Source organism: Eucalyptus grandis, chromosome 3 (genome assembly GCF_016545825.1).
Source record: "Eucalyptus grandis isolate ANBG69807.140 chromosome 3, ASM1654582v1, whole genome shotgun sequence".
Taxonomy (NCBI): domain Eukaryota; kingdom Viridiplantae; phylum Streptophyta; class Magnoliopsida; order Myrtales; family Myrtaceae; genus Eucalyptus; species Eucalyptus grandis.
Genome location: NC_052614.1, coordinates 19557565 through 19583152, shown reverse-complemented (window position 1 = coordinate 19583152; position 25588 = coordinate 19557565). Strand labels below are relative to the sequence as shown.

At 36.8% G+C, this 25588-nt stretch overlaps 1 protein-coding gene across 2 annotated transcripts; it reads right to left on the bottom strand.

The window, feature by feature from the left end:
- Nucleotides 1-16749: 16749 nt before the first annotated feature.
- On the bottom strand, nt 16750-25063 carry LOC104436860 (disease resistance protein RPV1). Of its 2 annotated transcripts, XM_039308619.1 has the most exons (6): nt 24754-25063; nt 23947-24607; nt 22749-23840; nt 18909-19187; nt 17294-17913; nt 16750-17196 (listed from the first exon to the last, which is right to left on the bottom strand). In XM_039308619.1, coding segments are annotated over exons 3-6 (969 nt in total). In that variant the 5' UTR covers nt 22818-23840; nt 23947-24607; nt 24754-25063; the 3' UTR covers nt 16750-17195. The 2 variants fall into 2 exon arrangements, with proteins under 2 accessions (XP_039164553.1, XP_039164554.1); XM_039308620.1 differs by lacking the exon at nt 17294-17913.
- Nucleotides 25064-25588: the final 525 nt, after the last annotated feature.

Here is a 25588-nt window from a genome sequence, read left to right as displayed (position 1 = left end):
TTCTATTAAGAAAATCAACGACCAATACTCATTGAAGTTGTTGGTCATTAGCAATAGGATATTATGAACCAACTAAACTATAATATCAAGATTTCGACCAATTAAACTATTATACATCACAACCAATTGCTTTCTTTGTTTCCTAAGTAGCACGATTCATCGGGGCTATCTGTGTAAAGCCCATAATCACCTCCAAATCTAGAGGAGGGGTCACATTCCACGTACAATTGCAATTGTGTTGTGATAAGCAGATTGAGACTTATTTGACTTGGCTTCCGGTCAGATATAATTTTGCGGTGACCCTTTCAAAGATTAGAAGATGCAGTAGGCAACCTCAAAAGCTGGATTTTTATACTGCATTGGTCTATATGTAATTTGCCTCCATCAAATAATTCCTAGACTACATCAATCGCATATGTAAATAATTAATAGTTGACATTACAAAAGATTGTGGATACCACTTGGAAATATAAATTTTCTTACAATTTTTGGCTTGCGATTAGTTGCCTATCACGTTATTGATCACAGAACGTGTCTATCTATCAGATATATTATTCATTTCATAGAAAAACTAAGAATTGAACTCGGACTTCAATGTAATTGGCCCCCTAGACAAAAACTTCAGTTGTAAATAGTTCCTCGTTCGCAATTTTTGTTGCGTTTCTCTTTAGATGTTGGAGACATTTAGATTTAGGAATAAGCATGTTCATATCAAACAGAATGGGGGCTGAGCTTCGAACTAGCACGATAGACAGCTCGGCATATGAAACGAGCTAGAATTCTTAACTCCAAGACTGTGAGAAGTGAACCTAACTCAAAAGTTGCTTGGAGACTGTGCTAATCTCGGACAAAATGGATTGTAATTCCAAGAATCGTGGAAATTTGAATCTTAAAGATGAGCCAAGGATAAGATTCAAGCTTAAGGATGAGGATCACAATCCATGAGTAAAGCCTATCTTGGGTTGGACTTTGAAATGAAGGTTTAGCCGATGTTTGAAGGACTTTAGGATGGGAAACTCGGGTTTTCCTGGCGGACAAAGCACATTTCCACGGCAAACAAGAGTCGAGTGAATTGCGACTAAAAGACAAAGTGTAGGGGGATTTGAGAAAAATCCGAACTTGAGCTTGGGTGGAGATCACAATCGGTGGAGATAGAGTCAAACAGCTTGGGAGAAATTGGTAGTTTGGATTTCTTTCCTACCTGAACCTCAATTCCATGGTTTTCTCATCTTTCTGAGCTTCGGTAGTCCGCTTAACTCTGTTTCCCTCATCTGAGTTTTTCTTTCTTCTATATACATCCGTTGGACAGGTTCCCAATTTCCTTTATCCTCTTATCGCGATGCCCATTTTTCTTAACACCTCCGATTCCCTTACTATAATTCCGCTTTCCCCCTTTCACCTGGTCTTGCTGATACCCGCATGCTTTGGCCACTAGATTTCCCTATTGATTCATCAAAATTCTGCATGCAACACCTTCCGTAATCCATCTACCTTGAATTTCCACTTGAATCTATGCTCTGATGGAACATGCAGAATCGGCCGAGGAAGCTCGGCTGTCTGCCTTATGTAGTCGATTGGGTCGTTTTTGGTCTTCTCAGCATCTTGAGGAGTGGGATGAAGCACCACCTGAAGATACAGTCGCCGAATGTAAGATGATGCTGGTAGGCAAATTTCTGGCTAATACTACTGTTAATTTCCCAGCCTTTCAACAGACAATGAAGAAAGCATGGCGTAATGATTATGTAGATATATCTCAACGAGAAGAAGGCATGTATGTTTTTAAGTTCACTTCCGAGGAGGCCAAATATCGAGTGCTTCAAAATGGACCATGGTCTTTTTCTAATAATCTACTTATGCTAAAACCATGGGTTCCTAATACCCCTCTGCATTGCTATAGTTTTACCACGTCTGTGTTTTGGATGCAAATTTTCGGATTACCCCTGGAACGAAGCAATGAGCAGTTTATAAGACAGGTTGTTAGGGAAGTTGGTCAGATTTTGGATGTCAGTATTGACAAGAATGAGGGAAGGGAAGTATATCTAGCTAGATTTCCGTTATGATCGCCTGCCTCATTTATGCTATTCATGTGGTGTTTTGGGTCACTACGCTTCCTATTGTCAATCTATTCCTTATGAGGAGGAGAAGTTTGAAGGGCAGGATACTATGTACCACGGACAGTGGCTGAGAGCTGAGGTAAAAGAGCATAGTCCGTTTTGGCAAGCTTTTTATGAATTTGATAGTAAGAACGTTGCCACAGAAGATAGTGTACCTGAAACACCTCAGTCTGGTTTATTGCTACTCCCTGCTGCTCCTCTTGACTTGCCAACAAAGCCAACTACCATAAATAAAACAGCAGGGCAGCATCAACAACTTTCAAAAGACAAATCACCGATCACTTACCCTGTGCCAGACATCTCCCAAGGAACCACGGTAAATCTGATGGAAGAGCTTCCTTCCCCTGCGCCAAACACAATCCCAGAGGTCATTGTTAATCATATTGTAGCATCGTCATCCAAAAAACTCAAAAACTCTCGTTTGCTGCCCAAAACCACTCCTTTGAAAAAAGTTAAAAGACGCTCTCTTCAGCCTGATTTGTTGGATGAATCTACGTTGATGGAGACTCCTGTACTCCAGGCCGATAAGGCCTACGAAGGGGCTGTGGTGGCTTGCCCAAATAAGCCACCAAGTGCAAAATGAGAATATTAAGCTGGAACTGTCAGGGACTGGGCAATCCCATGACAGTTCGAGCTCTTAGGGCCATAGTGGCTCAAGATAAGCCCGACCTACTTTTTTTGATGGAGACTCATAATCAGGAACCAGTTATTCAGCAAGTTCAACGAAGGCTGAAGTATAACAACAGTTTTGTGGTTAATCCTCATGGCTTGGCTGGAGGAATGGTACTCTTTTGGACTGATCATATCTCTCTTACTATCACACATTCTACTCCACACCTTATCGATACTATTTGTTCTGAAAACGGTGGTATTATCTCAATGTGTCTTACTACTTTACATGCTCCGGCAATCTTTCATCAACGGCAATTATTATGGGCAGATTTGAGACAACTAAGTCACTCAAATACTCAACCATGGATCTGTTTGGGAGATTTCAATGAAGTTCTGTATAGCTGGGAGAAAATTAATAAACGACCTGCTGAGTCTTATCGCATGCAATCCTTCAGAGAAGTTCTATATGACTGTGCCTTGATGGATTTGGAAACTAAGGGGTGTGCCTACACTTGGGCAAATAATAGAAGTGGGGAGGACTTGGTGAGGAAGAGATTGGACAGAGCAGTGTGTAATATTGAATGGCGTCTAGCCTATCCAGAAGCTGAAGTGGTTGCACTACCAGCAATAGCGTCGGATCACAGTCCGATTCTATTAACTACTCAAATAACCACAAGGAAAGGCAAACGAAATTTCACCTTTGAAGCTTTCTGGATTGAACATGAAGAGTGTCGACAAGTGGTGGAGGATGCTTGGACTGCATCATATCTCAGAAATTCTTCAATCTCTCGGAGGCTCCAGGTCACCAAGACAGCTCTGACACGGTGGAGTAACTCAACTTTCAAAGATAATCATCGCAAACTCCATCTTTTACAGCAGCAACTCCAGTTTTATACAAATCAACCTGAAGGTAATTATGATGAACAGCAGGTTAGTCACTTGAAAAACCAAATACAGCAGAGCTGGTCACAAGAGGAACAATATTGGGGGATACGTTCCAGAATTCGATGGCTGCGTTGGGGGGACAGAAATACAAGATTCTTTCATGCTACTACTGTACAAAGACGAAAAAAAACATAATTAGCATGTTGAAGACTGAGAACGAAGAATGGACCCGAGATCCGGAACAACTGAAAAATATGACTGTTTCTTTTTTCACTAAGCTCTATACTTCATGCGGTCTGGGAGCTTTCGAGCCAATCTTAATACAATGTTCTAAAGTGGTCACAAATTCGATGAATGCGAATCTAATTGCTGCGGTTACACGAGAGGAAGTTAAGAATGCTACCTTTCAACTAGGAGCAACTCAAGCCCCCGGACCCGATGGATTAAATGGTCTGTTTTATCATACTTACTGGGATCTAATTCAGGATGATGTTTTCCATACAGTTCAGAATTTCTTCATCACAGGGAATATGCCAGCAGATTTAAACAAAACAGCCCTATCTCTTATTCCGAAAGTCCCAAACCCTGAGAGCTTAGATCAATTTTGCCCTATTAGTTTATGCAATTTTATCTACAAGATCATCTCCAAAGTTTTGGCCAATCAATTAAAGCCTTGGTTGCCCACTTTAATTTGTAAAGAACAGAGTGCCTTTGTCTCTGGGAGGCAGATACAGGACAATGTCCTGTTGGTTCAGGAAGTCATACATCAATTAAAGATTCGAAAAAGAAAGAAAAGATTTTAGGGGATTCTTAAAGTGGACATGCAGAAAGCATATGACAGGGTGGAGTGGGATTTTCTATAGGCTTATCTTCATCAAATGGGTTTTCATGAGTGCTGGATTAATTGGCTGATGCAGTGCATTACTACAACTTCTCTTTGCGTTAAGTTTAATGGAGAATTTCTTCCCTATTTCCAACCTTCAAGGGGACTTTGGCAAGGTGATCCTCTCTCTCCTTATCTGTTTATTCTAATGGCCAATCTACTGTCCAACCTTATACATCAAGGGGTTGATATGGGTAATCTTAGAGGGATAAAACTTAACCGCTGGTGTCCTACATTATCCCATTTATTCTTTGCCGACGATGCTATCTTTTTTATTGATGGAACGATTCGAGAATGTCAAAATCTAGCAAGTATTCTGAATCAATATTGCCTAGCCACGGGTCAAGCTATAAATAGGAATAAATCAGGTTTGTTCCTTACCAAGTATTGCCCTTCTACTCTTAAAACTAACCTTGCTAGAGAATTCCGAGTACCTTTGATGGATAAAACCGACAAATATCTAGGTTTGCCTTTTGATTGGGGGTCCTCAAAACGGGATATGTTTGCTTGGATTCTGGCTAGAGTCAATTCTAAGCTTGAAGGATGGAAAGAGGGTCTAATTTCCAAAGGCAGCAAAGAGGTTCTTTTGAAATCTATTGTACAGGCTTTACCTCAATATGCTATGATGACTTTTAAAGTTCCTGTTTCAATATGCAAAGCTATTGAGCAAAAGATAGCGGGTTTTGGTGGAGAAATGACAGTAACAGAGCTGGAATTCACTGGAAAAATTGGGATTATCTGAAAGAAAGAAAGGAGAAGGGAGGGATGGGCTTTAGGGATTTAATCTCTTTCAATAAAGCGTTACTAGGAAAACAGGCTTGGCGACTCTATCATGCTCCTCAATCGTTATGGGCTACTGTTTTTAAAGCTTTATATTTTCGCTCTACAACGCTTTGGAAAGCGAATACAGGAATGAGACCTTCTTGGGGTTGGAGAAGCATCCTTATGGGAAGAGATTCTATTCTAGATGGGCTCAAATGGTCCGTTGGAAATGGGAAATCGATCTATGCTAGAGAGGACAAATGGCTTCCTATGGGTATTCTTGGCGGACTGGTTAACAGGGAGGAACCTAAGCTGGTAGCAGATTATATTATCCCTAATCAGAATGCCTGGAGCACAGAGCTTCTATATCAGAATTTTCAGCCACAGATAGTTGAGGAAATTCTAGCAATACACTTATGGACAACATCATCAAAGGACAAACTTTGCTGGACAACAACTCAAGATGGCAACTGCACAGTTAAGAGTGGCTATCATTATATTATGCAGTCAGTACATAGTGTTTTATCTTCTCAGCCATCATCCTCTTATACTCCCCCTGCAAAGCTTTGGAAACAAATCTAGAAAACCAAGACAGCACCTAAGATTCGAAATTTCCTATGGGCATTATGCCACAATGCCTTACCGACGAAAGCAAATCTATTCCAAAGAAGGATTATTCAGGAACCCTATTGCAAACTCTGCTCATCCAATATCCCAGAAACATCAGAACATCTATTTCTCCTATGTCCTTCGACACATCTCATATGGCAGCACCCCAAAATTAATATTGCAACCTCCAGCCACACTACACATCGAATAGAGATTTGGCTAACACACATTATCGAGCAGCAGAGAAACTTACCGGATTTTGAGATCGTTGCGGCTCTGTTATGGCAGCTGTGGAAGGCTCGAAATCATCTCCTTTTTTGCCAGCAACGAACCCATTCGGATATCCTCATCGACTCAGCACTTAATCTAGCTAACTTGTATTCCCATTCTCACCAGCAGCAGACACCCGTGGAACTCCGTTCACAGAACTCTCGCACCACATGGCAACCACCACCAAAAGGAGTTATGAAAGTAAATTTTGACGGAGCTTTTTGCAGTCCCACTCAACTCGGGGCGATTGCAAGCATCACACGAGATCATACCGGGCAAATAACAGACGGATTCACGCTAAGCGTTCATGCCTCAACAACGCTAGAAACGGAGATCAACGCACTCTTACAAACATTGAGGGAGTTCGTGAACAAAGGGAACACAGACACTCACCTCTAGATCGAATCCGACTGCTTAATTCTCGTTCAGATCATCAATCGGAATCGCCCGCCACCAAGGGAGCATCGTGCGTTGATTGCAGAATGTCAAGCCCTAATCCCCTGTTTCTCCCATCTCACTGTGCAGTACGTGCGTCGAGAGGCAAATGCCCTTGCTGATTGGGCCGCAAAAGCCCATGACAAAGGTCTTCTTCAGTCCAACTGGGTTTTATTTCCTCCGCAAGCGATGATGGACATCCTTTGTATTGATGCCCTGGGAAAGGGTTGTACGTTTTTTCCTACTTAATGTTAATATATTACTTCTTCCGACCAAAAAAAAAAAAAAAAAAAACCAAGGGAATTCCGTTGGGAGTCTCGGTGGAATTGCGAGTTTTAGAAATGGTTAATATTACGAAAAATCCTAAAATTATATACACATGATAAAGTTACTTCAAATTAATTTTTTGATCACCAAAAATCTCAAATCAGTACACTCGAAATAAATTTACCCCATACTAATTTTTTAACCATCAAACATCCTAAGCCGGTATATTTGTGACAATACAACCTCCGTTAATTTCCATTAATTTGAATTAATATAACGAAAAAAATACAAGCTAGTACACCTATGACAAATGAAGGGTAAAACCATAAACTGATACACCTATCAATTGTTACATGCCATCCAGCTCAACAATTTGATGGTAAAATTTAATGGAAACTAACGAATGATAAATTTATCACAAGTGTATTGTTTAGGGTTTTTTTATGATAAAAAATATTAGTTTGAGGTAAATTTATTACATGTTTACTGGGTTGAGATTTTTTGTAATATTAATCCTTTTAGACTAGGAAAGTAGTGAGTGCAAATATATAAAAATTCTGACACAAAGGGGAAATTAGTGGCTTCAAAAGGGAAAGAAAAAACAATTGTAAGTTTTAAAGTAATCGAAGAAAAATTCGATGGAAAGCACTTAATCAAATTCTAAGAGTTAATCGGTGAAGTGTAGTCCCATTAAACAGGTGGATCAAGTCAAGCTTGGATTGGGTCAAAATGGTTTGATTCAAATGGACTTATTTGGCTCATATCCCTAGGATTATTCAGTGAAGTATAAGCTTGTTAAATGGATGGGTTGGGTAGGTTTGGGTTTGACTGAAAATGGTAAGACCCATATTGATCAATTTAACCCATTTTGGCGCTATACAATTTTAGCGATCTAGATCCGACCTATCCATACTTGACCCAACCTAAGCTGCAATTCATAGCAATTTCTCTTCTTAAATTGTTACCTTTGAAAAATAGGCAACTCCATAAACCAGCTCGGCAACATAGGTGCTTGGATTAGGTCATGGCCTAGGACTTCATGTGGCGCATAAGCAAAGTGGAGATGTGAGTGAGTAGCGTGCTGACAAACAAAAGCAAAGAGACTTTAGAACTGAAAATCGATTAATTCTATTTCTATTCCTGATTCTTTGAAATTAGCCCATTTTATGTGTTTGATTTGAATTCCATAACAAGATATAAAAATTACACAATTTTGCGTTAAAAATATATATCGCTCCAATGGTCACGTTGAAATCACAATTTCATTCTTGATGCATGCACAAGTATTATTTTTCAAAAAAGAAAATTCTTTATAATAGGCCACGAAGGGCCCAAGGCAAATCTCTATGGACCCAAGCACAAGCACTAGGGTCTTGAGATTAGCCACAAATGACCTAATGCTGCATGGGCATGGAGTCTCAGTTGGCCTTGAACCAACCTTTGTGGACCTTAGCTAGAATGCCAAGGAATTTGGGCCCGACCCAAGTTAGGCACTAGTGACATGGGTGAGGAAGTTGGATATCGAGCATGGGCACTAGGCACCTAGGCCAAGCCTAGAGGGACTTAGACACGGGCACTAAGGTCTAGGCCTAGCCTCAATGGATTCAAGCCCAGCCTCCATGGACTCGAACATGAGCACTAGGGTCTTAGGTCATGCCTTAAAGGAGTTGGGCCATGCCTCTATGGACCTAAGCCCGGCTGATGAGGAATCGGGCTCAACCACAAAAGACTTAGGCTAGGCGCTAGTGACTTTGGCCTAGACCTAGGTACCTCGGCATGGCCATTGGGGACCTAGACATGGGCCGTGGATCCGATCATCAAGGAACTAGGCCTAGATTCGATGCATCCGGGCCCGCCTTGATGGATTGAAGTTGGTCACTGGTGACTTGGGCATAAGAAAGACAAGTACTTGAGCATCACTATTAGAGATCGTAGGCCAGCCTCCGTGGACTTGGGCATAGTGTCACAACCATCTCAAAGGGAAATAGGAAGCAAGTTTAGAGGTCATGTCAAGTTGGGGACCAAAGGAACTCAATGGGTGTAGGTTCTCTCAAACCCTTACCTCTCGCAATGTTTGGATTTTTATTTTATTTTGATTAATTCTATGAGCATTCTATGTGAAGGAGTCACCTCGATCTTATTGGGATTGTCTAGAAACTAAATGAGGAGAGAATACCTCACTTCCATGTGTGAGGTTTCATCAAAATGGCAGCAAAATCAACATAGGAACACACATGAAGAGTTTAAGCCTAGGTGTGCTAAACATGATTTATCAAGTGATTTCTCATCCTAAGTTTCATTCAAGAGGAAATTCATCATCAATTAAAGCATTGCTCCATAAATCTCATCACATCCCATCCTTAACATCAATCATAGATAGAAGATTTCTTCAATTTTGCAATATAATTGGAAGAGGAATCCTCGAATGATCTTATGAGTAACATCAACAATCAAGCAAACCTACCTTGAAATCAAAGAAAAATCAAAACACACGAAATAGAGGACTCTTTGACGATTGTAAAATGAGCTTTGACAACCCTCACCAGCCACAACAAAAATAAATAAATAAATAAAAGAAAATAAGGAAAAAAAAAGAAAAAAAAAGAAAAGGAAAAATAATAATTAATAAAGATGCCGGGTTTGAAGGTGTAATTTATGGTCAAAATTGACCAAATGAACTATATTGGCGAATTATTGAAGGTTAAAACTAAATTAATCAAATTAAAATGTTTATGACTGAATTGACACAAATACAATATGTTTAAGACTTTTGTGGTTATTATCTCACAATTTTTGCACACAAAGCCAGAAAATGAAATCCAACAATATCTCTTTTTCGTGAAGTCTGCATTATCCAAAATTTGAATTTTCGAACCTTTCAGCAAGACAAACTTTTGCTGTACACAAAGCCTTGTGTTGTAATAGTTACTTCAATCATAAGTTCGTGATGCACTTAATGAATTAATTGAGTCTTATCTGCCTCTTAAGCAAAACCCCTTTTCATGATCTTGTAAGTTAAAAAATTTTCGTTTTGTATCTATCTAATTCTAAACATACTATTTGGGACCAAATCACGAATGACACTTAGAAAATTCTAACACTACTGAAATTCGAAAGTAACATGAAATTGAAACAAAGAAGTGTATGCTCAATCACCATGCATCATGCTATAATACTTATGATGTCAATGAGACCTATTGAATCAAATAGTAATCCAAAACATTCGAATTCCATATTCTGCAATCAGATCCAATCGTAACTATTAAATTACTAACCCCTTCTGCAGATGAATTTTACTTAGATATGTTGGTTTCTCGCATTTGAAACCTAAGCTTTTCTAGCTTTTTCGATCGATTCTCAGTTTCACAAGAAGTGCTAAGGTTCTTTTTTTCTTTTGTTTTGTGTGCGCATGCGTGCGTGCGTGCGTGCGAGAGAGAGAGAGAGAGAGAGAGAGAGAGAGAGAGAGAGAGCCTTCTCTGAATATCTAGAAAGAGTGACGTCGACCTGTGATAAATCCCCATAGTCTTCGGGTACGGCAGCCTTAGGCGTGCGGACATGCACGGTCCTTGCTTATGCCCGTTGCGACAAGTAAACCTCTCACGCGACGTTGGGATTCCCAGCTCTGGTATTGGGAAAGTCCAAATTGAGAATGTGCTGGAGGATATGAACTCGACAAGCCAATGTGAGATCAAAGCAACACCTCCTGATCCGCTCCAATCCGTGGGACGTATTGAGAAGGTGAGGAAACACTCGAATCTCACCCTCATTGAGGCTGAGCCTAGTTGATTATGTCAACGAGACTTGTTATTTCTTCTTTATACATGGTATGACAACTCTGATAATTAAACTCTCTTGTATAACTCGAATCTCTTTGTTATTGGATAATATGTCTTTAGTATGTATATAGAAGCATGTCATGATAAGAATCTAATTAGATGAACATTTATAGATTGCAAATTCAAGGAGTATTTCAATTTAAGCTTGAATCTAAAAGTTTCATATAATGTTCATGTCTTTTCTTAAGATGTATGATAACAATACTATACAGCAAAATGCTCGAAATCATATCAAATATGGTCAACATAATCCCCAACTAATTCAGGAAATATATTTATTTTACCAACTAAACTTAAATCTTTATCATGTTACAATCACTCTGCTTCTTTTCTAAAACAATTTGCATATCTAAACATGTTTCTTTCCTTTTTCTTGGCAACAAAACATGATTTGTTTTTTTCGATAAGTGCATCCAGCTCCATCACAAATCTTTTCTTTCTCTTCTTCTATCACCCGCACACGCATTTGTTTTTCACTAACTCTTTACCATGTATACACAAATACATAATTAATCACTTGGCTTTTGAGTTCTAATGCATAAATAAAACATCTTATCTATATCATGTTATAAATTACATTGAAGATTCTACTTTTGATAGGATCACTAAATTTTGATTGATCAGATTTCTTGACTAAGAAATCAAGCTCCTCAAATTTATATATATATATATATATATATATATATATATATATATTTGGGAAAATTCTAAATAAATATTTGAAGTGCCTTCATTTTTTCAAATAAGGGCATAAAGTGGAAATTGTATTAAATAAAAGTCTGAAGTAACCATCTTAGTCTTAAATAAAGGCCTGAAGTAGCCATGAAAATTTCAAATAAAGGCCTGATCTCGTTAGTTGCCAATTAGCTAAATATTCCGATCGGTCAAGGGAATTTTTGCCCAAAAATAATTTTAATTTTAATTTTTTTCTTTTCTCATTTTTTTTTCCTTTTCGTTGAAGGCCTACAAGCCCTCACTAGTAGGTTAGGAGGCCTTGCAAGCCCTTTTCAGCCATGCCTATAGTTAGCAAGGGTGGCCTCACCTAGAGTGAGCGTCATCTTGCCAGGCAAGGCTATCCTGACCTCAACCAGCCCTCTTTGGACGTTGTTGGTGACCCATCACGGGGCTAGTCATCATTTAGGCTAGCCACTAGCGAAGAAAAAAGAAAACTAGAAAAAAAGGACAAAAAAGAAATCTTAAAAAAAAAAAAAAAGGTAAATGACGAAAATGTCATTGACTAGTCGGAAAGTCAAGCCCTTCTCTTGACATAGTCACTTGATGCCCTTATTTGAAAAAATAAAGACATTTTAGGCCTGTCTTTGGCAATTCCCTTGACATTTCATATTAATGGCCCAAAAAAAAAAAAAGGAAAAAACGAAAAAGATCAAGGTAGACTCCAATTGAAAAACCCAACTTCGTCGTCCTCTTCTGCAGACTCTCTCTTTGCCCAACTCTCTATTGACTTTCTTCTTCACCCAGCCGATGGCATAGATCGGACTTCAAAAGCTGCTTCAGACTGGCACCAAAATCGTCGCCATCCGCTGCAACTCCGCCGCTCACGCCAAGGAACTTGGCAACACCGTTTCCAAGGCACACTCTCTCGGCCTTCATCAAATTTCTAGAAATTATCGCGATCGCCAAACTCTTTCACTATGCGTCTTGAATCGGTTCCTTTGTTTGCGTCAATCATTGACGTCAGTTCATATCCAGCTCCATCGGCTCTGGCTCGATTCACAGAGAAGTGCAACGAATCCCAGATCGGCTCCATCGGCTCCGGCTCGATTCACAGAGAAGTGCCACGACGCCAGTTCTTTGGTGTTACTGGGGGCTTGAAGACGCAATCCCAGATCCAAAGATAGATCCGGGACGAATCTAGCCATCTAAAGGGATGAAAGAAGGTTGATGGAACCCACCGTGGGTAGCTAGGCTGACTGAGCTCTACTACCTTAGTGTCAAGGGAATGAGTTCAAATCTCTGCATTGCTAACACGTGGGGAGTCATGGTGGTGGGGTCATGTGCTAACCTCCCTCCAGATATAGTCGGTGGTCTCCGTTGGGCATATTGGATCTGTGGTGGCCGTGAGCACCGGAGGTTTGTGGTGGAGTCCTGTTATTAAAAAATAAAAATAATAAAAAAAATATGATGGTCCATGATGGGCTTAAAGATCGCGGGTGGCAGTCCGCTATTCGTCCACCACCGGTGTCTAATCCTGTGCAAGCATAGTCACTTCAACTTCCAATTTTTTTTTAAAGAGATCTGGTAAAACTTTTTCAGATTTATTTTTGTAATACATGGTTATGATATCTCAATACTCGGTGAAACAAGGTAATACATATTCACAGGCTTCAAGATATTACATTTCCTAAGGAATCTAAATCCAAGTTTAAACTTTTCTCCGAACAAGAAAAATCAAGGAATCGGAATCTTATTTGTTGAATAATCTAATTCTAACGTAGGCCAAAACAAGGCGATACAAGTCTAGTCACTAAAGCGGCTCATGCCATGCCGCGGTGAAAATTAAATATTCCATATACCACATTGTTTAGCTGACAAATTATTTCATATCATTTTATTTCTTTGAAAGAAAGGATTTTTTCTGTTCAAATTCAATGATATGTCATCTGTCGGAACAATACCATATATCTTCTTGATACATTCTTATTAGATTGAGAGCCAACACCTCATATGAAATTTTAAGAGAAAATTATCCAAAAATCCCAAATTTATTACATTTTTGGCAATTCAATTTTAAACATTTTAATTCCGACAATTCAGTCAAAAATATTTATTACTTTTTGCCAATTGGGTCTATCCGGTCAATTTTGATCGGAAATTGCTAACTTAGATCCTCATTGTCCCATATGACATGGCCGATACTAACGTAGATAAATTTTAATAATATTTTAATATTTTCTCGATTTTTATTATTTATTTTTCTTTCTTTTCTTTCTCTCTTTTTTTTCTTCCCTTCTGCCTCTAGTTGATTGCTAGGCCTTGGCGACTAGCCAAAGGTGAGGGTCAGTTGTCAACCATCATTGAGGCCTTGGGATCGGTTGGAGGAAAAAGGAAGAAAAAAAAGAAAGAAAATAAAAAAATTATTTTTAAAAAAAATATCATTAAAAATTGTCTACGTCAACATAGCCCATGCCTCATAAGATGGCCAGCACGTGTTGACTGATTGTCGGAGAGTGTTTGACACGTGTGGAGTGTCCGACACAAAACAAAAGTTCTTATAAAGTGTTGGTACTTCTTAGTTAGTCAATAACAAAGTGCAATGATTTACCAATACATTGTATTAGTTATGACGAAAGATGAACCCTTGCAAAGAAAGTTAAATTACAAAAGATATGCTAAGATAAAAGGAATCTTTCATGAACGATAAGAGAATAAAATCAAAAAACTTTCTAGGAGAAATTAATTGTTTATCAATAATTTTATCAATAAAAAATAATTTCTTTTTTTGAGTAGTTCCTTTTAACCTTCACATGATAAAATAAACTAATTGCATGCAAAATAAATCAATTCCATAAAGAAAAACTGATTCCGAAAAAGTGAGAGCCTTATCTTCATATTTAGAATATATATGAACATTATCATTAGTACAATAAGAAAAAAAAATATGGACGTTGACCACTTTTTACATGCTTTATGAAAAGGATAAAATTATCAAAAAAGTCTTAAATATATTGCACTTGTATTAACCCAATCCTAAATCTTTTCAACTTGGTTAATATAGTTTTAAATCTTTTGACAATTTACCAATATAAATATAAATATTTTAATTGTGTTAGTCCTTCGACCAAAAAAAAAAAAAAAAACAGTCCTAAATCTTTTGTCAATTTGCCAATTTAGTCATTTCAATCAATTTTGATAGGAATTTACTAACTTGATTGTCTAGTCAACACTGACAAACTTAAGTGGCACGATTGATGCCAACGTGAATAATTTTTGCAAAATTTTAAAATTTTCTAAATTTATTATTATTTTTCTTTTCCTTTTTTTCCAACTCTAGGCTAATGAAGTCACTAGGCCACCCTTACTAGCCATAATAGAGGGATGGCGAGCCTCACCTAGTCTTAGCAAGGGCATCATGATCCTTCCTGACCCCAAGCAAGAGCTTGGACAAGGGCTGTGACCCTTGCCAAGCAAAGGTTGGAGAAAAATAAAAAATCTAAAAAGTAATCGAAGTTAGCACTAATCGTGTCACACAGGATGATTGGTGTTAACTAGACCACTATGCCAGAATTGGAAAGAACTAAATTGCAAATTGTAAAAAGTTTAGAACTAAATTGGTAAATCATCAAAAAGTTTAGGATTAAATTGATACAATTGAAAAATTTAGGACTAAATTGACAAATCGTTAAAATGGCCAAATTATAAGGTTTAGATTAATACAAATGTAATAACTTTAGGAATTTTTTTTTTTTTTTTTTTAATATTGAAAAACTAGCTCTAATGAATTAAAGGATGCTAGCGTTAAGAATTGAACCATCAATGTAGTGACTTGGGGCACTCAACCCTATGCTGGTCCACTACTAACTCTTTTTTTCATAAAATGGTGGTTTATTTCACTAAAAATTTCATGATAAAGAAAAATATTTTTGATGACAATCATTTTTAAGGAAAATCATTAGTTTTTGTTTGCTTGGTGGTTTAGAGAAAGTAAATTTCTTCTCACTAGATGGCGAAGTTGTTTTTCCCTCCTAAGTTTGTTAGTTTTCAGTCCATTGAAAACTTTTTCTTTTAGTTTTTTGTCATCCTAATACCGAAAATAATTTTCCAAATTCAAACATGTTTGTTTTTTGAATGATTTGAAATATATTTTCCTAAAAGTAGTTGTTTATATCATTCACAAAAATGAAAAAATGAATGAACGGAGAATATCTTTTTTGTTGTCGAAAATGTATTTTTCAGGAGATAATGAAAATATTTTGATTGATATTAACTAATGTAAATTTTTTCATCAACTAATTATTTCAAGTGATACATGTGAAGACTTTTAGGAAAATGTTTATTTATAGCGAAATAAATAGAGCCTTCATGCAGTTTTAGTATAGATATATGAAAACATTCCGAGTTAGTGGGCTGGGCGACAGAAAGAGCGATTGACGAGTGCCTTTCTAAGGTGGGGGGAAGGGATACTCTGTTGGTCTCCAACACTAACGTATTGAAATGTCACTGCATACAAAGGACCTTAATACATCATACAGATTTACCTTCGCCCTGTATAATGAAGATCCAATGGCCAGCCCAGTAACATGGTGTCCAGCTTGTCCACATAGCTTTGTGCACTGATTTCCTACTCAGCGGAAAGAGTTACTTCTCTTCTTTGTCGATGATGACTTCCAAATGGCGTACTTCATAGGATGCAACATCACACGATCTTACATTGACTCGATGGATCGGGAGATGTTTAACGATGACCAGTCTTGGTTAAAGTTTCCATTAAGTTACAAGCAAACTTTCAGCGGCTTCTCCCTATTGAGTCTGCAGTCCCTTTCTTGTTTTCTTCTGGGAGCAAGTGACACTAAGTGGCAACGTGGAAACTCACTTTTTACTACTTAGGAGATGAAGACTCGCCATTGTTAATCAACTTCACGTCATAAGTTGATGAAGTATATTTATGGAAATTAGAGATTTTCCTATTAGATAATATCCTTAGAGACATTATGGGATATTAGGGATGTTAGTTGATATATCATTATTTCCCAAGATGGCTAATTTACTTGTTAGATTAGCTTATTTGTATCCTTGTGCATGTTACTCAAGTATAAACTCTTGACTCTAATACATTGATGATAAAAAAAAAAAAAATTGGGTAAAAATTTAGTTTTTATTGGTTCTCTTTCTCTTGAAGATCCTGGAAAATTTACATAAGTACATATACCCTGCCGAAAAAAGGTCACATGGCTAACCCTTTGCTTTTTACCCATTCTTTGTTTACACAGGTGCGCCACTAAACGTCCCCAGGAATATAAACCGCAACCTTCAATAAAAGTTTACTCCGGGGAAAAGTTTACTTCAATTGAAAAAAAGAAAAAAAAAAGCACGCCTTTTAAGCAATTCGTCCAATCTCGCCAACTTGAATAAACTATTTCCGGTGTTAAGTTTACTTCAATAAAAATAAAATAAAATAAAAATTGCAAAAAATGAGCTGACGGACCCTAATAACAAATCATTTAAGAGATGGTCCATCCGCTATCTCAACAATGCCGCACACAAACATTACTCATGGTATTAAACAAACAAGTTTGGGTAAAAACACTTTGGATCCCCTAATTCAGTTGCCCAATACCATCGCCTGGCACTAATGCGAAAGCCAGCACTCAGCAGTTGACTAGCTAATCATTTGGGCAACAAAACAATCTGGTCATTCGGGGTTTCTCCAGGGCTTTCCCTCGAAGCACAGCTTCGAAATCTCCATCACCGCCTACTTCGTCCCAGTGCCGTGGCCGGCCAACCTCATTTGCTTCTCCATGTTCAGCAGCTGCCCTATGTTGGCTTCTGAATTGCCTCCGCCCTCCTGTCACGCCACCCGAATCAGCATAAATATTGGACAATTGCTAAAGGACGTTTCAATAAAAAATAAAGAAGAAAAGCCAGATGTTCTGACATATTACTAGGCGATTTTGTTATTTGAGTTCACGTATGTCCAAGACCCTCTTTTATGCAGATTCCCAATCCTTTCAGGAAATTCTGGAATTGCTGTCCATTTTAAATCCAGCTCAGTCAATGATTCTGATTGGCCAATCGAGTCTGGGATCTCTCTCAATAACCAACATCCATGTAATGACAATTGCTCCAAGGACGGTAGATGGCCTATGGAGCTGGGTATGCTGGCTATTGGACAAAAATCTAGGTTCAACTTAGTTAATGACACAAGGCAGTCCATGAACTCCGGAAGTTGAGCAAGCTTTTCACATAACGTGGCATCTAGAATCTCCAGCTTCGTCAAGCAACCTCTTGAAATAGGAATCTCTTTTATGGCACTATCATACAAGATAAGCTCCTTCAATTCTTCCATTCTACCTACTCCTGCCGGTAGCTCCTTCAATCTTATACAATGTTTGACATTCAAGGAGACAAGGGTCTTGACGTCCCCAAGAGAAGGATGAATCTCATTTAGATCTGAAGATCTTTCAAGATTCAAAATTTCCAAGCTTTCAAATACGGAAAAGTCTGGAGTTCTTGTTAAAGAACGACAATACGAGAGGTTGAGAACTTTGAGCTTGGTTGCCATCTGAAAGAAAGAGAGGATAAATAAATGAGATTGGACCGTTGCAACATGTGATTTTCCGCTAGCTTTTTTCTTTTTCTTTTTTATAGACTTCTTAAGATTTTTTAAAAAATGGTCATACTCCACTACTCCTTTTATATAGAGTTTTTTAAAATATAGTAAAACATGTGCATGTTACAATTTTCGGTTTCCATGTGTCATTTCTTTTTCTCCACTATTTCACCTTTGTTTTTATATAAATGTTTCTTGGTAGTATTTTGAGTATATATGGTGCAAAAAAAAAAAAAAACAAACAAAAAATGCTAGGGATATACAAGTGCCAACTATATTTTCTAATTGCATTAGGCATATCTTCCAATTTGGCTAAAATAAAAATCATCTGGTAAGCACTCAGAAAAATAACATATAATTCACCGTCACAAAACTTGTTACAAAGCAATGCACTTATCTTGAAGTAGTAATGTTGACTTTTTTTATTAAATAATTGATTCTATCAATGACCATTCAAGTAGTATTTTTTTGTAAAAAGCAGTTAAAATCTTTGTAAGAACTTAACCAAACGATACCTATATAGTTGTCACTTTTCATTTCTCATGAAAGGAGATTGACATAGAAATATAAGAAGAATTGCTAAAAGACATAATTTTAAGTGGGCAGAAGATCACTTCACTTAAAAGACAATAACAATTTCAATTAAAAAAATCGAGATAGGCACAAATATTGTAGTTATACGTTTAATATATTTGATTAATATAGTTAATTTTTTCCAGAATCTCTAACGTTAAACATGACCGGTTGTGAGATATTATCAATTCAATATATCAACCGCATGAGCTTATGGTTTTAGGTACCTCCAAATTCCTATTCTATTCATAGGAAATCCTTAATCTTTGGAAGGGTATTATAACTTTCCAAATGAAAGAAATCAGAACTTGGTGCTTTTGAACCTTCAACAACATGCAATTAATCTTTAGATGTATGCCTTCTCTACATCTTACCTTGAGTAGAGCCCATCCTCCCCAGTCCTCAGAAATTGTACCCCACGAGAGATCGAGCACAACTAATTTCTCTGGATGAAAGTTGGTTGCTGCAAAATCTGAGGGACAACGCTCCCACCAAAGCCATCTTAATTGAGGAAGTAAGTTCCAGAAATTTCCATCTAGATTCACACCATTTACTTGAAGGAACCTTAAATTGGTCAGTTCTTTAAATTGTTCATGTGAGTAGGTTCGCTGGTCATATTTGTTAAGACAAAGGGCCTGAATCTCACTAGTGCCCTGCAATTAGGATATAATGTGGACGGTAAGTTTTGAATGATGAGAAGAATGAGACTAACTGCATATTAGAAAAGATGAACTAATTTCAATTTGTTATCATGCGATTATGGTGCAGGCTTCTCACTTTCAACTTCGTGAAATGACAAGTTCTGATTGCATATTATTTATCTAATTTATGTAAAAACAGACTAAAGCTCAGGAGGGTGTTTTGAACTTCTACTCTTATAATTATGTCCTTCACAATTTTCACTGTTTGAATTCCCAAAAATTGCATCCTTTCAAAGTTACCAATAGGAGACCTCTCTTTATGGACACACTACTTCAAATATCTATCCATTTCATGTCCTTTATATGTGAACCCACACAACCACAAACTTATATCCTTTACATGTAAAACTACATGACTCTTACGGTCTTAATACCTCGTTACCCATTCTTACTGACAAAATGAAAATGAGAATCTCATCCCAAAAGAACACACATCTTTTACATTCCTTTCTTATCACGTGATTCTTCATTGAGAGTCATTCATTGTAAATGGAAGATTGATCGATCATATATCAAATGCTAACTGAATGATTTTCTCCTCTTTAATTTCTACAGATTTTATGCTATCTTTTCAAATTATTAGTTGATTTTGTTACAGTGAAGTAGTAGTCATCTAAATTTTTTGTCATTTTGCCCATCGATTAATGAGATCATGCCTGCGGACTGATTGGACATGAAGATTGATTAAATTTAATTACGCGAGGAACTCGAGTCTCTGTCCATACTCTCATTGTAACCAAGTTTTTTAGGAATTCAAATTCGTTTTTCTTTTGGTTTTAGGTGATAAATTGCTTTTTGAGCACAAAGCATGAGTCATAATACTGATTTATTTGGTTGTATGGATCTTACCTTCAACTTTTATTCTTTCAACTGAGACAATACTTACTTTCCTTAAATTTTCTTGTATATGTATATTTTTTTGTCAACAACTTCTTGGATGCACTCTTTTCACTGTTCAGTTGAGTACATCTTCATTTGCTCACTCACCATATATTTCATCAACAATTTGACAAGTGTCCAGTTCATTCCTCAAACCATTCAGGAGACATAAAATGGGGAAGAGTTAGAGAGATATGGATCCAAGTAATAGAGCAATACCTTGGAATTTGATTGAGTTCCCAAGAAGTTGAGTTTTGGTATCGTAAGTGTGGAAATTAGATTATCAGTTTAAGTCGCGGACTATCTTTTAGTTTTTGTAATTTAATCAAATCTGAGAAGAGTAGAGAAAATCGTGATATTGAGACTAGTGTGCACTGCAGAAATCAAAATAATTCTAGAGGTAAAAATCTAAGTACTATATTTATAGCTTATTAGTCTAGATTTATTGTAAATTTTAACTTCTTTCTACCAATGTCATATTTTAATCCAATGATCTTACCACATAGCATATGTCATATAGGTGAACACATTAGGCTTTAGTTGTATAAATTTCATAGGCAAGGAATATCACAACACACTTACATTATTACAGCAAGTTTGGTTGTAAAATGTTTATAATAGCATATTGCAATGTTTACCTGTAAAAATGGCTCTTACAGACTGCTATTACCCTCTGTGTAATAGCTATTACTGTAAGGCTGTAATAACTATTCCCAAAACACCAAATTTTTCCCACTCACTTCGTCAATATTTTATTATTATTGCCAGGGTAAAATAACCATGAATCATGGTTGATTATTAAAGTGATAATTTTAAGATATTCTATAATTCAGGTTTTAGGGTTACTTTGGAAATTATGATTCTATTTCCCATTATACATATGTCATTCACAAAACCAAACATTGTAATAACTATTACATTACTTAAATTAAATAATTATGGCTATTGTTGCTTTATTTAATCACGGCGTAATATCTGTAGCACTACAACCTTATTCTATCATTGTAACCATGTAGGTTTTTAGTGCAAGTCTTTAACAACCCTTATAGTATTTGCAGATTCATCGAATTTGAGAATAATAGGAAGACCAAGATCTTGATACTAGAGTGCATAGCAAAAGCTGAAAGTCTTTGAGTGTTAATAATCTAAGTAAAATAGTAATGATTATGACCGTTTATTGTAAAATTTCATCATCTTCTTTCAATGTCCTATTTTAATCCAAACATATTACCGCTGAAATATGCCATTTAGTTGTAGACATAAATTATGTTTTACTTACATATAGATTTTATAGCAATGGAAACCATTTTGGATTTATCTTTTATCATGTGTAATAGGCTCATGTTTGACAATAATATCATATTTGTCAAATAAAAATATTAAAAGAACAATATCATATTGGACATTTATTTGACAAATAGATAATATTAAAAGATCAACAGAAAATATATCCGGCATCAGAAAACAATCATTGGACATGGTTTAGAAATAAAAATAATATAATTAAGCCCTCAGAGAAGATATAAAAGAATATGTTTAGAGAGGAATAAATACATGACTATATATATTTTAGAAACAATTATAATAATTATAAGTGATGTTCTTATGATTGAAAAGTTCCATGGATACACATTATGAGAAAGTATTTTTAAGTAAATGATATTAACAAATGGATAAATTATAAAACACGATAGCTCACAACAACAAACAATGCTAAAACTATTAACTATATTTTTTTTTAACTAAGATGCTCACTAGGAGTTGTACAATGTAGAAATATTATTATAACATGATAGCCTATGTTTGACAGATAAATGTTGTTGAGGGATAATAAAAAATAAGATAATAAAGTATTAGCAAATTCATAGAGAAAGGTATCCAGTATAATGAAAAGTGCATAGAACAAGAAAATAATATATGTTTAGAGAGTTTTATTGCACAATATCACATATATCATAAATAAATAAATAAGATAGCCACACTAACGAATTGACGGCGTTAACTAACGGTTTATGAAAAAGGACTCGATTGCACAAAATAAAGATAAAGGACTACATTGAGTGCAGGAAAAAAAAGAAAAGATAGCGGTCTAAATTGCGCAAACATTAGTACTTAGAGGACTAAATCTATACCTAACCTAACTTGAAATATACGGAATAATGATAGGCATTTTCCACAAAATAATGGAGGTCTCATTTAATAGAGCAAACAATTTATAAGACGTCAACACTCACAAAAAGGAAAAAAAGAAAGAAAGACCTCGCAAGAAACCAAAAGAAGAGTCCAAATATCAAACATGCGCATCAAACTGGTTTTATCTTAAAGTGCTTTGCTAAACATTATGTTTTTGTAGTTTTGTTGTAGGATTGAAGTGACCAAAGGAGAGTGTCATTTGATTAGAATACTAAGAGGTAAAGATATACATCAATCATCGATATATAAAAGGAAAAAAAAAAAAAAAAAGCTTTTGAATTATGTCCTAAAATTAGACAAGAACAACAAGCAATCAAAAGAGCTCTTTTGTCGGTAGAAGCGGCAACTTTTGGGAACTCAAGACTGAATAATTATTATTACAAACAATAAATAGAAAATGCACCACATTCATTGACTAAGACACGTAGAGAAAGTTCTTACCTTGTTTTTGACAAGCACGTCTACGGCTTCCTCATAAATCCATAATCTGCTCTGCTTTTGAGGCTCCATTGGACTTTTTGACAAACAATTGCCCTTCCAAGATCTCTTAATTGATCATGCATCACTATTCTGCCGTCCTCAATTTTAATTAGAGACAAAAGACTTAAATCTTCAATCCTCATTTCAGGTGAAAAGTTACAAGCATCCCACATATAGATTGGACTTTGTTTAGACATTCCAGAGAAAAAACATGCAATGTCCAAAAATATACATTGCTCCTCCTCATCTAATGCATCATAACTTATTCTCAATTTCTTTTGCACTTCCTTATGAGGCACTTTCTTTAATTTCTTTAATGTATCCTTCCATACCGCTTCTCTCTTTCCACATAAGAATGAACCTATAATTTCAAGGGCTAAAGGAAGCCCCGCGGTAGTAGATACAATCTCACGAGAGATAATCTCATAATTACTTGGAGGATAATCATTTCGAAATGCATGTTTACTAAATAAAATTAGTGATTGATCCAAAGGCAACTCATTGAGTTGGTACATGTGGCCTGCCCTAGCTCTGTCAAGTATGCTCTTGTTTCGAGTTGTTATGATGACCATACTTCCTTCTTTAAACCAACTACCATCTCCAGCCAAAGCATCCAAGTGAGTATTTTCATCTATATCATCAAGAAGAATGAGAATTTTCTTATGCATGAATCGAGACTTGATGATATTGATTCCCTCATCAACATTAGACACATCACAAGAACTTCCTGTTATGTTAGAAATGAGCTGCTTTTGTGCGCTTTCAATACCATTGAGCTGAGATGTATCTCGAATATTTGCCACAAAGCTATGATAATTAAAATGACTAAAGCTTTCGTTATATAACATCTTTGCAAGAGTGGTCTTGCCAATGCCGCTCATTCCATGAATTCCAATAACGTTAGTACCATCGGAATTAGGATTTACCAATTTCATAATTTGTTCCACATGATAATCAATTCCCACCAATTGTTTGGGAACAATTAGCTTAAAAAGTCTTTTTAACTCGCTCATAACTTTATTCACAACAATTTTAATCAATGCTCCTTCATGCCTGTCAAATATTTATAAACATCAGTGATTAGATGGCAACATTTATATGCTTTTTCAAGAAAGATCTATATATGAGAATTTAAATGTTTTGATGGAGAATAGTGTACCCGGCATGAACTTTCTCTGATTCCCATCCTTTCAAGGAACCGACTTCTTCGAGAGCTTCTTCCCAATCCTTCACTTCCATTTTGTCCACTTTCTTTTTATGTGCTTTGATAGCATCTCCTATATTTCCTGTACGATGTTGCAATTGTGAGGGCTCCACTTTGTAATATATGGGCAATACTATATGCCCTCCGCTTTTCTTGCACTTCAACATCTGAGTTAGCTCACGAAGGCACCATTTGCTGGAAGCATAGTGCTTTGAGATAATTGGGATTGAGATCTTGGACTGCTTGATACAGCAGAGAAGCTCCTCACCAATCTCCTCACCAACGTGGAGCGCCTCGTTGTCTCTAAACGTGTGAATTCCTGCGCTGAGAAGGCTATGATAGAGATGATCGGTAAAATCTTTGCGAGTGTCTTCCCCTCTAAAACTCAAGAACACGTTATAATCATTTGCTTTCGTCTTTGGGTTCTGCCTTCACAATCACCTACCTGTGGAGAGGTCGATGAGGAAGATGCCATAGATATCAGATCTTCTGAATGGGTAGTTTCTTTGATATCCCATTTGGGAATTTTGATGCAGCAGAGCCTGCTAAGGCAGTAAAAGAGATTGGAGAAGATGTCCCATATATTGGATCTTTTTGGCTCTGCCTTCAAAATCACCTACAAGGGCAGGAAAAGAGATTGATGGAGCAAAGCCCCAAAGAAAGAAAGAAAGAAGTATGGAATCCCCAGATCCGAAAATTGCGAAAATGTCTCTCAGAACTCAACTTGGAGCTGCATACAAACAAAGACAAAAACTATCGTACTTGGTGGTCATTCCCTTTCCACTGTTCCTCTCCGCCTTCATGATCTTCTCCATGCTGATCTTCTGACTGAGTAGCTTCTTCTATTTCCATCTCGAGTGGATTGTGCTAATACAAAGGCAGCTAAAGAGATCAATGGAGCAGAGCTGCAAAAGAGATTTCACAGTTCAGATCCAGGAATTGCAGAAATGTCTATTAGAACTCAAACACACCTTAATCAGAAGAAAGATGGAGCAACCACAGCAGGAAACAGAGAAGAGCAAGGAGTCGTCAACTACCTAAGGAGTATTTAAACAACAAAACCCACCCCACTGCTGTGATCTCCAGTGAATCTCAGCCTGCAGAATACCTATGCAAGTGCTTTGATATATCGTTCTTGCCACCCAACAGTCCAAGACCCTTCATTCTAAGCAGACCGCTGTGATGCACGCTGCACGGAAAGGACAATTATTGCACACGTAATATTGGCATTATCAATGCTATGCATGCTGCACAGTTTGGACACCTAGTAGTGCCTTTTTTATTAGTAAAAAATAGAAAAGAAAATTAAACGACCAATACTCACATTCTCCTGGTGCTATTGTACAGGAGTCAAAGACAAAACATATCAATTGTCGGATTACATAAATTTTGTTTATAAATGTCTGCAGGACAGTTTTGTTGATGTGGAGTTAAGTAATCTACAGAAGGAAAGACGCCGCTTGAAGATGTCGTGGGCGAAGGGTACATACAGATAAAAGTAATTACGAAACTGTATTACATACGTTAAAAAAATTGACGTAGAATGATGTGAAAACAGGGAGCCTTTGTTACAGTTTCAGACACGGACATTCGACAC

Coding starts and splice junctions, on each gene's coding strand:
- LOC104436860 (XM_039308619.1), bottom strand. CDS start 22,817: ATGGAGCCTCAAAAGCAGAGCAGATTATGGATTTATGAGGAAGCCGTA. Junction 19,188..22,748: donor ACGTGCTTGTCAAAAACAAG/GTAAGAACTTTC, acceptor TCCTAATTGCAG/GGCACTAGTGAGATTCAGGC. Junction 17,914..18,908: donor GAGGATGGGCTCTACTCAAG/GTAAGATGTAGA, acceptor TCTTTCTTTCAG/ATGGCAACCAAGCTCAAAGT.